The 14283-nt window shown below is 36.8% G+C and overlaps 1 protein-coding gene across 2 annotated transcripts in view; it reads right to left on the reverse strand.

Moving 5' to 3' along the window:
* Positions 1-243: 243 nt before the first annotated feature.
* Positions 244-14283, reverse strand: part of MARCHF5 (membrane associated ring-CH-type finger 5) — a 52284-nt gene continuing 38244 nt past the window's right edge. For both annotated transcript variants that reach the window (XM_080822365.1, XM_080822366.1), the window contains 4 exons: positions 11869-11999; positions 4219-4402; positions 3924-4090; positions 244-3167 (listed from right to left, as the gene is read on the reverse strand). In XM_080822365.1, coding sequence (XP_080678491.1) covers positions 3051-3167; positions 3924-4090; positions 4219-4402; positions 11869-11999 — 599 coding nt within the window. In that variant the 3' untranslated portion in view covers positions 244-3050. The remainder of the gene's footprint in view (positions 3168-3923; positions 4091-4218; positions 4403-11868; positions 12000-14283) is intronic.

Raw genomic sequence — 14283 nt, forward strand, 5'->3', positions numbered from 1 at the left:
TCCACAAATCTTGTGTGTGGTTATATAGTCATAGTCCAAGTGGCTGATGAGGTATACATTTTAAAAATCAGAATGGGCTGGAGTTTAGGCCAGCCTGCCTGTATTATTAAGATAATTTCTCTTTCTTTCTTTTTTTTTTTTTTTTTTTAAATTTCAGATACATCTAGGATCCCAGTAATTAGGATTTAAAAAAACGAACAAATTATGTTTTGGGGGTTGTTCAACAGACAAAGTACACCTAGAGAACATAAAAATTCTTTATTTAGCCTAATCCAGCCAGTACTGAGATAGTCTGCTATGTTAAAAAACAAGACGTTTAAAAAAATTACAGCACAGTTAGCAAGACAGTGACTAATTAAGTCACTAAGTTTAATTTTATATTCTTCACAGTCATTTGATAATCATGTAATGATGAACAATATTTTCAGCCACTTTGGAGATAAGTTAAACTTCTGCAACGGAGAGAATTTTACTAGTTGTCACTGAATTTTATAAAAGAGGTTTAAAACATTAAAGTTTATAGAAATAACACAATAAAGCAATGTGAAAATAAACTGGAAAACACAGAATATACCCAACCCATCCCAAAAGTCTACACCATCCCTTTAATCTGTCCCCTAACACCATTCTCTTACCTCTTCGTTCCCTTTTCCTAGAGCACAGACTATTTAACAATTAAGAAACAGCTACTGCTCTGTAAGGGCTGTCTCGAGCCTAAAGTGCCTTTGTTCCTTTAATTTCTCAGTTAATCCTAGAAATGGTCTTCTGAGATAGAAGTATTACTTGCATTTCAGAGATGACAAACACTGTAGCTGACAGAAAACCACTCAGTCAGGTCATACATCTGGTTATTAAAAGTAGAATTAGGATTGGAACCCAGGTCCATCAACTTTAGTCAGCCCATGCTCTTTTGTTGTTCATGGTGGTACAGGCCACCATTCTGAAGACTGGTACATGGTACTTTCGAGCTAGGATTTTTAGACTTAAAAGTGTTCAGTTCCAGGGCTAGAGGACAATCTGGTTTCCAGGCACTTGCAATTCCCTCCCACATCCCTAAAAACTCCTCACTGCTGCCCCCAAAGAATTAGAGTTGTTTCCCTGGCTTCATGAGCCCTGATACCAACAGACGCAAGCAGCTACTCCCCCCATCTTGGGCATCAAAGTAGTAACTGGGGAACGGTGTGCTTGTATAATTTTATTAAAGGTTGCCTAAAAGCTGTTCCATATAACAAAATTATGCAGAAATATCTACTATGCCTTTTATATTGAAAATTAAAGAAAAGACAATATATTTTATAATTACAGCTATATAATCTAAGTTATTTTTATATATAATCATAGATTTTATATTTCCCCTTTAGAACTGTAGCAGTGTTCTTAATAAGGCTCACTGTCAGTCAAATATTCCCTTCCTCCCAAAATAATTACAACTCTTAATGTTCAACAGCCATTCACATTAAACTTTATAACAGAATTAAGACATTCATACTATAGAAAGGTACCAGTCTTAAATTACTAAAGTTAACATACATTATTGCAATCTAACATAGCTCAATCTATATTTGCTACATTCCTAAAGAGAAGTGGCCACTTATCAGTAAGGGAAACATTTATTGTTGTCATGCATTAGATACTGTGAACAAGAAAATAAATAGGGTTTTTAGAACTATCTTTTAAAAATTTAATTTTAATTAATGAAAATAACTGTGAGACCATTCAGATTGCCAAACAACATTAAAAGGGCCACTATTAAAAATGGCTTAAAATAAATAATTGCTTTTTAAAAATGAACATAAAACTAGTTATACAGTGATTAAGGTGCTAGCCTCAATATGACAAGCAATTAAAATCTAAAAACATTAGTACTGGTTTTAATAATAGCTTGACTTAAGCCAAAAACCTCAATATTTACTCAAGACTTATTTTCATAATTATCTCCTCACTGACTGGTATAAAAACAAAGAGCTCAAGGCCTCACCTTGGTTTACTCACTGCTGGTTTTCTATCTGTTGAAACTAGACAGTAAACTGCATAAAAGCAGGAACCAAGTCTATCGTGTTCACCACTGTGTCCCACAGCACTTTGTATAATGCCTGGGCAAATAGGAGGTGATCAACAAACACCTGAATAACTGAATCAATGAAAGAGAAGAGTAAAATAACTTTATTGATTTTTTTTTTTTTTTGCAAGTCGTTCTGTGCTCAAACTATTAGAAACTGGCAACTCTAATTTCTAGAAATACGGATTTAAAAACGTTACTCCAGTGATTGAAGGTCCTTTGACTCTCTCCCTCTCTCTCTTACACACACACACACACACACAACCACACACACACACACACACACAGTAATTATGACTGCGTGAGTCAAAATTACATTATGAACTATGAGATGTCAACATTATATAAATAAAATTTAATAGTGAAAAAGTGATTTGGAAGCCCTGTGAATTTTTACCCTACACATTTGAGGATGTCACATGGGTTAAGAAAAACACAACAAAATCTCATTTGTTCAGATAATCATTTGAATGTTTACATACATTTTTGGTTTGTTATTTTTTATAACTAATTTACATTTCCTCATATTAACATATACTCCTGTTTAGCATGTAATCAAATTATGTCAGTGAAAAAAAATCCTCATAGTACCTTCATTGAGTTGCTGATTCTAAGAAAACACTGAACATGAACATGTACAAAAGAGGCATTTGAATTAAACAGCATGTGCATTTTTAAATATTTGCACAGTTTGATCTTTACATTTCTATCTGGAGAAAATATGAACAAAATCCAGGTTTACCATGCTAAGATAATGGTTCAGATGACTGCCATAAAAGAAGTACATACAAAACAATGAAAACAAATCACAACTTTAGGTTCCGTGATTACTGAGAGGATTTCCCCTGCCCTAAGTGCTTTATTGTATTTCTTAAAAATATGAGCAGCAGCTTATCGTAAGTCTCCACTACTGTGCATTAATGATGGAATCAGAACAACACAACAGACTCATAAGGATGAGAGGACTGCAGAACAACTAGAAGTCACAGTTTTATGCTTCTTCTTGCTCTGGATAATTTAGAATTTTGCGGTGTGCCTGACGTAAATATTGCTGTTGTTTGAAGTAAACCTTGAATGCTCCTTTTATGGCAACAAAAGCAATTCCACCCTAAAATAAAAAGGAAAATTAGCTTTTTAACATACAGATTTAGAGAAACATAATAATAAAAATAATTTTACTTAGATCACAAAAGACAGCCATTGCTGCTAATTCAGATGAATGCAAAGAAACAGTTCTTTTTTCTACTGGGGGTAAGACAGGCGGAGACACTACATCTAACAGAGACACCTTCCCTGTTCTCCTATTGATTGGGTAATCTCTCCACTTAGCTTTACGTCCATTCTGATATAACAGGGAAAAGGCCTGGGCACATGTGCAGGTGATAGGTGGAGAATAATGACATCAACACAAGGGTTGACTATGTGCTAGCACTTCAAACGAATTACCTCATTTAATCCTCCCAGTAATCCTGATATAGCTATGAATTCGATCTGTATTTATAGGCACAGAGAAGTCAAGAAACTTGATTTAGTTTTTTAAGAAAAGCCCTATCTGTGACAGGATATAAATCAGGCAGTCTGACCCTAGAGCAGAAGCTCTTCACCATAATCTTTGTTGTCAAGAGGGATGGGCGTGATAATTCATGCCTATTCTAAGGAGAGAAATCACCCACAGCACTGTTCTGGAAGGCTAGACATAATGGATCCTCCCCTCTTCTTGCTATTGGACAAGTGGGGATCAAACAGAACCTTAAAGCACAGGAGCCACAAAAGGACTATTTATAAGGTCCCACAGGGGTTTTTTTGAACAAATACACAGTTCATTCTTTTTTGTATAGTCACTTGAAAAAAAAACCCATCTTACCAAGATTGTCCTTTGTAAATTAGAGTTAACACTACTGAACATCAGTTTACCAACTATTGTTGCAATAGTAGGAAAGACAAGGGCTCCACACAAAATTCGGGTGGCAGAGACATGATCTGCTAAAGGATTAGCCTCAGCTGGAATTCGAGGAACAGGACAACCAATGCCTAGAGAAAAAGAAAATGCAGGATATTAGTGCTAATGATTTAGAATATTTAAAATATCTATGCATACTAAGATTCTTTCACAAACACTAATTTGGTGTGCTCATTATAGCCACAATTCAGGGCCTTACCTGGAAATATACTGTTCAAAATTTGTAGTTTATTTGAGTATTTGCGCCATAGTCTAAGCACATAGTCTTCCCAGCGTATCATCTTGCCTAATATCAGCATGACAGGAATAGTAGGAAGTCCAATTAAAAGGAACAAAGGATCAGCTCTCTCCATAACATCCAGACCTTCTTTATGGCCTACAACCTGTGAAACAGACAGCATTTGCTAGAATCATTTCCTTATCTAATCAAGGGTTGTATGCTTGAATTCATTTTAGAGGAAATGCTAAATTTCAAAAGAATACAGAAAAGGGGCGCCTGGGTGGCTCAGTCATTAAGCGTCTGCCTTCGGCTCAGGTCATGATCCCAGGGTCCTGGGATGGAGCCCCATGTCAGGCTCCCTGCTCTGCGGGAAGTCTGCTTCTCCCTCTCCCACTCCCTGTGCTTGTGTTCCCTCTCTGCCAAATAAATAAATAAAATCTTTTTAAAAATTTCAGAAAAAAAATTTTTAAAAAATAAGCTGGAAAGCTATCAGTCCTGATTTATTTATACATGTCTCTCATTCAAGGGAAGAAAAGCTCCTAAGCCATTTCCTATTATATTGGAATAAAAGCTTTTAAAAATGGTTGCCCCACAGTGATTACAATTCAGTAGAGGGGAGCAGACTTCTGGTTTTTTTTTTTTTTTTAAGATTTTGTTTATTTATTTGACACACAGAGAGAGAAATCACAAGTAGGCAGAGAGGCAGGCAGAGAGACAGGAAGGTGAGCAGAGAGCCTGATGTGGGGCTCGATCCCAGGACCCTGAGATCATGATCCGAGCGGAAGGCAGAGGCTTAACCCACTGAGCCACCCAGGCGCCCCAGACTTCTGGTTTTTTAAATTCCTCTTACCTGATTTGATTAGATTGGACTACAATTTTAAGTCCTATTTGTCCTCCAGCAGAGCGTCTCTTTTCCTGCTCTTCCTACTAGGGTAAGCACAGCCAGCCAAGGGGCAGGACCAGCCTTCAGGGAGATGGCCTGAAAGCTCACTTCTCTTTGGTTCTTTCTCCATACTGAGTGGTGTCTGGGATAGAGTGATTTTTCTGGCTGGCCAAATGCTTGTTCTACAGAACTAACTTGGCTAAAAGGCAATTCCAAGGTCTACTGAAGTAGCTCTTGCTACAAGTTCCAGTCATTTTTCCAGTCCAGGAACCCTAGAGTGTCCTATCTATGGGGTAATGAAGCTAAAACAATCCTTCCTTTCTTATCTGGGTCTTGGGGCTATTTCTCAATTGGATTAGATTCCAGAGGGCAAGAAGGACATGATTAATTCTTATTTGTGAATCTCCATACTTCCCTGCAGGAAAATCCTTATTACTGGATCAATCTAGGCCTTATACTTCTCTCAACATCTCCATTTTACTGATGAGCTTCTTACCTTTTTTTTTTTTTTTTAAGTCTTAATTTTTGAGAGAGAGACAGAGAGTACATGAACACAAGCAGGGAGAGGGGTAAAGGGAGAAGCCGGCTCGAGATGTGAGACTTGATCCTAGGACGCTGGGATCATCTGAGCCAAACATAGACGCTTCATGGATGGAGCCACCCAGGCGTCCCACTTGGTATTTTTAACTGGAGATTTTCCCTGAAAATTCTCTTTCAAAGGTCTCAAGTGATCTTCCCTATAGCCAGAGTCTCAACTGCTTCCAAATTAAACCTATTTCTCTAAGTGATTATTTCTGGCAGTTATGACAGGTGAAGGAGACTATTTCTGAATCTTGGGCTTATACCCGAGGTATCACGCAGTGAGGACAGCTTGCTGGGAGGATACTACTAGAAAGACTCCATATTGTTTTTCTGATCACACTTAAGGTCTAAACCAGGAAGAAAGGATTGGGAAGAATCTCGTCTCTATCTTTGATAGGGAGGAGGTGACAGGAAGGAAGGGCAGGCATGGAGGAAAGGGAAGAAATAAGGTAGGGAAAACTAAAAGCTGCCAGAGACACCGAGGAAAACAAGCTCATGAAAAAGTATATGGGGTTTTTGAAAAAAAAAAAAAAAAAGAAAAGAAAAAAAAAAGAGAGATGCTCTTTATGTCAAACTATCATAGCAGATCTTTTTTTTAGGTGGACTACTCTAAGTGAAATAAGGTAAAGCTGAGAATGGTCAAAGCAAACTGAAATTCTAAACAACACACTCAATCCAGGTAAAAATATTTTATAAGTATGTGGGAAGAAGCAAAATGGATGCTTTTAAAATCTGACCAGGGATATAGTCCAGGCTTGTACTTCAGTAATTTACCTAAACACAATGTAATATTCAAGGGCAGGAGGCTAACCCCTTCTAAGTGATCAAAAACTATGGTATAGGCACCTAATATTCTTGTTTCCACAGAGAAACCTAATGCCTTGTATGTGAAGGCTAATAGTTCTGAGTTGCCCTAAAGTGAAATAGTCTGGTTCACGAACAGTTGACCTTTGAACAGCATGGGTCTGAACTGTATTGGTCCTTATATATGTACTGATAGATACTGTACAGTACTGTTATTTTCTCTTCCTTATGATATCCTTAATAACATTTATTTTCTCTAGCTTGCTTTACTGTAACATAGCATATAGTACATTTACAAAAATGTGTGTTAGTTGACTTTATGTTATCAGTAAGGCTTCTGGTCACAGCAGGCTATCAGTAGTAAAGCTTTTGGGGAATCAGAACTTATCCATGGATTCTCTACTGCATGAGGGAGGTTATCAATGTAAAATGAAAGCTGAATTAAGCAATGGGGGTGATTTAACTAAACCCCATGTTGTTCAAGGGTCCATTGTATTTCATAAACCCTAATCCCATACTAGTGGCAAAAGTGGACTGGCCCAGAGACTGTGTCTCCACCTATGCCTTTTCAGGACATTCTGTTTTTAATATCATTTTATTATTTTCAATATAATGATCACTTATAAAGTTACAACTAAATGTGATTTAAATATTCTCAAAGTATTAGCAAATAAATTCAGAAATTTCAAAAATTCCTGTTGGTTTACATTATTCTTTTTAGAATTTGGGATTTAGAAATATAAAGCAGAGTGAATATTCAGGTACAAACTATAGTAAGAGAAAGTTTATTCCTCATGGGTAGCAGTAAAAACCTTACAAGCTGGTGTCTAAGAATAAGGAAACAAAAAAGGAAATAAATAGGACAGACAGTAGCAAGAGACCCACTGTCCGACTTATTATATCTGAAGTGGAGAGAGATGCGTTGGGCTCACCACGCATGCATTCAACTGAATACTGATTATGTGCCAGACACAAGCGTAGGTGTTGCAGATAAAACAGTAAGCTAAATAGATGTCTTTTGGAGGTGAGAGAAAATCAAATCAAACCAAACAAGCATGCAAGTATAAATGCTGCAAAGGAAACAGAATAGTACAACTGTAGTTTACCACCTGCTACTATAGTCAGACTCAAGGGCAGAAAATGAAAGCTGAATTAAGCAATGGGGGTGATTTAACTTTGGTCAATACAAATCCAGCAAATTGTGTATGATCATGTTCACTCTGGTTTTATGCCCCAAGATTTAAAACGATTATTTTTAAGACTTCAATTTCAGGGTGAGATTCAGGAACCAGAGAACATCTTCTCTAAGAATTTGTTATCTGTGTATAAAATAAAGGCCTAGGAATTGTGGGTTTAGATAAAGGTTTGTTTTTCTGCTTAAGAGCTGAAAGCTAGATCTTCATATCCAAGAGTTCACCCACACTAAAAGGCTCAGAGTTTTAACTAAGGCCTAATCTTATAAAGCACTTCCTTTTAAAAGCCTGCTTTTAAATGGGAGACTCAAACAGTGGTGAACTAATAGGTTTTCTTAGTCAGTATTAAGGATAATTTATGGTAGTATAAGTTAAGAAAGGGCAATGCTTATGGGGGTTATCTTTACACTAGAGACAAAAGTAGAACTAGAATGGACATTAAGGTCTTATTGTTCCAGGGTAAAATGATCCCACTGCCTTTGGAACCAGGTTTCACCTAAGGAGCCCCAGATTAGGGAGAGGGATGGGGGTCCTAATGCTTCTTTCTTGCTGTGCGGCAGTGACATGTAAACTCGCCAAATCTGTAAACTAGGAATAATTGATAGTATCACAGATACTATCACAAGACTGTTACAAGGATTAAATATACCAATGTTAGAAAGGTGTTTAGCCCAGTGCTGGGAAAAAAGTTACCTATTGTCTTCTCAATAAAAATGTAGGCAGAAGGTCTCATTCAAATTCCTCACAACTAACAGGGATTGAACCTAAAACTGGTTCCTGGAGAAGTGGAAAAAGAATAGTGGTCTAGGGGCATCTGGGCAGTTCAATGGATTGACCATCTGACTCTTGATTTTGGCTTAGGTCATGATCTCAGGGTCAAGGAGTGAGTCCCGAGTTTGGCTCTGTGCTCAATGGGAGAGTCTGCTTGAGATTTCCTCTCTCCCTCTAAAATAAATAAATAAATAAAATCTTAAAAAGAAGAATAGTGGTCTGATTCCTTAATCTGATTTACTTGTACTTCAGAGTAGTCAGAGAACACTCAAGGGTTAAGAAAGAAACCCCTAAATACTGCTGATGGTACAGTGGGGCACATTTTCTATTACATATATTCACACAGGTGAAAGTCTTCCCAATACTATTAAATCATACAATACCTACCTACTGTCACAGGTAATCTCTTTCACTCTAGGCTTAAAAAAAAAATCTTTTCAAGTGAGACAGTACATGCGAAGATTATTTCTAAATGGTAATTATTTCTAAATGGCAATATATATGTATCATCATAATTTTGAGTCGTCATCTTTACTGTCACCATTAACCAACATGTTCATTTTTGTCTCCTTGCTTGTATCATTTCTTCCCCTCTACAATTCCAAATTACTGCCTTCAAAGGTCAGCTAAAGACTTTTTTTGTAATTTCAAATGATCTTCCATTTTACTGAATTAAAATATTGTTTGTGTAGTCTTCTGTCTGTACTCTTCATATTTGTTTATATAATGTTGTAACTGTTTTCCAATTCACTTATATACAGCTTGTCTTGGGGCTGGGGATTAGGGTTTTCAATTTGTCTTGTGTTTTACATAGACCTCAGCTTGGTGTTAATGTCTTGAATGAATCATACCAATATGGATTCAAAGTGCCAAAATCCGCTTGAAGCCCCTTTTAGAGGATACAAACTATATTCCTTAATTGGCTCTTATCAATGTGTCCCATTAATTATCAAATTTCTTTTAAGATTGAGCAAGCCTAAAATCTTTCCTCAAAAAGAGCCACCCTACTTCTTATGGTCAATTAGGTATTAAGGGAAATCACACAATCTCAGAGGGACTTCGTTTCCTTATCTGCAAAAAATATATGTCTGTATAATGTGTTTGTGCATTAAATAATGTATATATCTACTCTAAGTTTTTGTGTCCTTGTCAGTCCTAGTGAACCATTCTAAACCTCCCTGAACTAATGATCTACTCATTACTGTAATTTTAATAAATTATTGCAGGGGAAATAGTAAGTCAAACAAACCTGCTACTACCTGATTGAATGAGTCATATTAAAAAAAAAAAAACACCAGTATTTTATACAAGCCTTTAAATGTTATTCTCTGTGTATATGCTATATTAGGAATATAAGTATAAGACAGTCTACTTTCAAGGAAACTACCTTCTCACAGGAAAAGCAAGGCCTGAATACAGGAAAAGTTAAATAACAGGTAGCCTAAGAAATATCACTTGGTCAGCACAAGATTAGCTGCCATATAAGGACTGAAAATGTTATGAATGTAGAGGAAAAAGAAATGACAGTGGTCAGGAGTTGTCTGGTAGGTTTGATGGGGGGAAAGCATCTGAACTAAGCCTGGAAGAAGCGATTAGATTTGGATAAGTAGAGGAATGGAAGGACTGGTATGAAGCAGGGAGGGTGACAAAATCCAAAGGACAGAGGTAAAAAAACTAAACAGCATAAGGTTGGGTTGGAGGTCAACAGGCCTCAAAGTAGAATGAAGTGAGACTGTGAAGCACCCTGTGTAACAAATCAGGTTAAGGAAATGGAATCTTTTTCAAGTCAGTGGTTCTTAATCTTTACCTATTACACTCATGACAAATGATGCAATTCATTTTGCAACTCATTCTAGTGACTATATCCAGATTTTGGGGGTGTCATCAGCACTTCATGAAGAAGCCTTGCAGTATCTGTCCCACCATGAATATTAATGAAGCAACTAGAAATGCCATTCACTATGGACCCAGCATAGACAGGTTATGTGCAATTTCTAGAATATTATATAGTGTGTCAACTATTACTGAGTTATTTATGAAACACTTACCCAATCTTAGTGCTGCACTGATAAAGCACTACTTAAGGCAGAGGAGATGGTGAGGTTGGAGTAGATGTTGGAGGTATTATTTTAGGAAGACTGATTTAGAAGGATGGACTGATAGAATGAAATTAAGAGAAACCAATCAAGAGGCTCCTTTAGCCCACAGGTATGATGGGGGAGTGACAAGAAGTCAGGTGGTTAAGACTGTGGAAAAGAAGCTACGGATATATAAACAATATAAAAATGAAAATTGCTTGGACTTGGGGTCAGTGGACTGATAAAGGTCTATGAAGTAGAGCTAAAGGTAATCCGAAGAATGTAGGATATAGACTGATTAGATGGCAAAGAATAATAGCTATCAAAGGTATAGAAAGATTATGATGGGGAATAAACTGATGTTTCAAATTGAGGAAAAAACTAATCTGATTTCAATAATATTGAGTGTGAAATCATAAGAGGTCATTTAAGGAGAAGGGTCAAACTGTGACTGTAGGACTGGATTTGAGGAGAGATTAGGGCCAAGACATAGATAAGCACAAAAAGCACAGGGATGAGAGCTGGAAATCTTTAGAGAAGAAATATAAAGAGAGGAGTCAGGGTCTGGGACTAAATCTTGAAATTTAAGTCTAATAATCTTCACCAACAGTTACTGATTGTAGCAAAAAACAGGAAGCAACTAATCGCCTAATCAACAACAGACTGGTTAGTTAATTGTTCTAATTCCACACATAGAATGCTATGAAGATTTCTGCATACTTATATGAAAAGATATCCAAGGTTCACTGTGGGGAAAAAAAGGGGGGTACAGTTCTAATTTGCTTCCTTTAAGGGGAAAAAGGTATGTGTGTGGGAGAACAAATTTATTTTTTCTTGCACACGCACAAAGAAAGTCTAGAAGAACATTTTATACTAATAATAGTGGCTACCTGGAGAAGCGAGGAGGAATCTGGGCAAACGGGCAGGAGTAAGGTGACTTTTCACTGGATAAGCTTCTTATCTGTTTCTTATTTATTTATTTATTTATTTTTTAAAAGATTTTATTTATTTATTTGACAGACAGAGATCACAAGTAGGCAGAGAGGCAGGCAGAGAGAGAGGAGGGAGCAGGCTCCCTGTTGAGCAGAGAGCCCGATGCAGGACTCGATCCCAGGACCCTGGGATCATGACCTGAGCCGAAAGCAGAGGCTTTAACCCACTGAGCCACCCAGGTTCCCGACTGTTTCTTATTTTTAAGCCATTAGAAGGTTATTACTTGTTCAAAATAATAGTAATAATTTTTAAAACTCTAATAAAAATCTATTTAATAGATCTTCACATAAAAAATATTATCACTGAACACAGTAAAATAGTGAACCTGCATCACTGTCACTGCTCCATAAGTCACAGCCGTCCAATAGATAGAGCCAACCATTATTCCTGCTGCAGCAAATGGACAAGCTTTTGAGATCAGTCTATCCGCAAGATCCAAGACGTAAACAACTGGACCTATAATAAAAAAAGAAAGTAATGTTTCAACACAAGACAGATTTTTAGAAAATGACTTACTCAATATTTTCCATTGATCTAAATATTTTTATGAAGTTGGATGTTCTGATGCTTTAGAGGTAACTATTATAGATGGGATGGGAACCTGTATTTGACTAAATTTAGAATTTCTCAGTTGTCTGCAAAAATAGCCAAGTTTTACTTTCTAAATTCTTGGAAACAGCTTCAAATTTTTTATCTTTATCAGCAAACCTAAGATTAAAGTCTCGAACACAGCTCCTTTTTATGAAGAAAATAGATTCTCACTTCTTCTGTTCACACTGGATACTGAAGAACGAAATGGCCATTTCACCTTGCTCTTCCCAAACAGTTCTTGCCCACGGTTAGATTCTCTAGTACTTAGTAAAAATACCACTTCTTGACTTCACTCATTACTTCCTTGGTGCAGTATGTCAAGGTAACCAAGGCTATTTTCTTGTAGTTATACAAAGTCCATTTATCTTACTTTGATTTTCAATATGGAATAGTTGAGTATTATTTTCTAACGTCTTCCCCCCCCCTACATTTGTACGTAAATTACAGTTAGCTAACATATAGCATACTATTAGTTTTAGGAGTAGAATTTAGTGGTTCATCACTTACATAAAATACCCATCTAACAAACTTCTTTTAATGATCACAATGCTGGTTTTTATGGCATTCCAACAGCTGTGTGTGCCAATTATACTTCTATTATTGTATGCTTACTGTTAAATCTGGCTACTACCTTTCTTTGGAGGGTATTTAGAATAGCTATATTTGGAGGTTTTCTAACTGCTAAAGTCCAATATAATTTAGCTCCAGAATTTTTCAGAATAGTGGAATGGTCTCAGGTCTGAATTAGAGCAAGTCCTAAAGAACTGAGTACCTAAGTTTAGTCACAGAAATATGAAACACTGATTTACTAATCACTACATTTGTTGAATACCCTCTACATACTTGAAACTATTACTTGAGACATTTTCTTGGAAATGTGTAAAAATTATTACCTACCTTCTGGAGGATTACAATCTATAGCAGGATGCTGTATACAAAAACTATTTTTACCGTACAAAGAAATTAATATAGCATGATAAAATAATTAAGATGCATAAGAACAAGCATCCACCTATGGAGCCCCTGATCACTGGGGCCAGTAATATCACTAGTCACTGTATAAAGAAAGACCACACTGTGAAGTAGAAAGAACATCAGGAGGGACATCAAAGGATCTATGATTTCAATTTAGCATATTTACTAACTATGTCCTCTAATAATAGTTACTACTTCTTGAGTGTCTACAGGATACCAGTTGCTGCGCCACAAGAATTACATGCATCATTATTCAATCCCATGATGTAGGGTTTAATCCTTAAAATATACATATTTGCTAGGTTAAGTTTAAAACTCCCTCAGAGGGTACAATAAAAGTCATTTTAATGAGTCACCAAAGATCTCTCAAATGCTGGTACTAAAAGTAAAAAACCATAGGTATATATAAAACCTCCGTACTTCAACTTTCATACTCTCTACTGATAATTCTTTAATCAGAAAATTGAAGCTACAAGACAAATCTAGACTCTCCATGGCACACACACGTACCAACCTACCAACATCACACCTATCTGAAGTTAATCCCTCTACTGACACACCAGACCCCATTCCCTTGCCAACTCAAAGCTCCAGCTCCAGCAACTGTCTCCCATATCATTTCCTCTCTACTCTTTACTGGATTATTTCCATCAGACAGGTCATTATTTCTTCTATCTTAAAAAAACCCAAATTCTGGGGCGCCTGGTTGGCTCAGTGGGTTAAAGCCTCTGCCTTCGGCTCAGGTCATAATCCCAGGGTCCTGGGATCTCTGCTCGGCAGGGAACCTGCTTCCTCCTCTCTAAATCTCTGCCTGCCTCTCTGCCTACCTGTGATCTCTGTCAAATAAATAAAATCTTAAAACAAAACAAAACCAAATTCTTCTCTTGGTCCTTCTTCCCTCACTGCTCCATCTCTCCTTCATTTACAACAAAATTCCTCAAAAGACTTACCTGTTTTCACTCTCTCCTTCAATTCTCTCCATGAAAACTACTCAGACTGGTCACTAATAACCCAAGACTAGTTAAATTCAATGGTGTAATCTCAGCCTTCCTATCTGGCCTAGCAGCAACATCTCACACAGATGTTCCCTTCTTCTTCCCGATATATGGTTCTTCATTATATTTCTAGGATATCACCATTTTTTTTTTCCCATCACCAATCATTAACTTTTCAG

The sequence above is a fragment of the Martes martes genome (assembly GCF_963455335.1).
Source record: "Martes martes genome assembly, chromosome: 14".
Lineage (NCBI taxonomy): Eukaryota > Metazoa > Chordata > Mammalia > Carnivora > Mustelidae > Martes > Martes martes.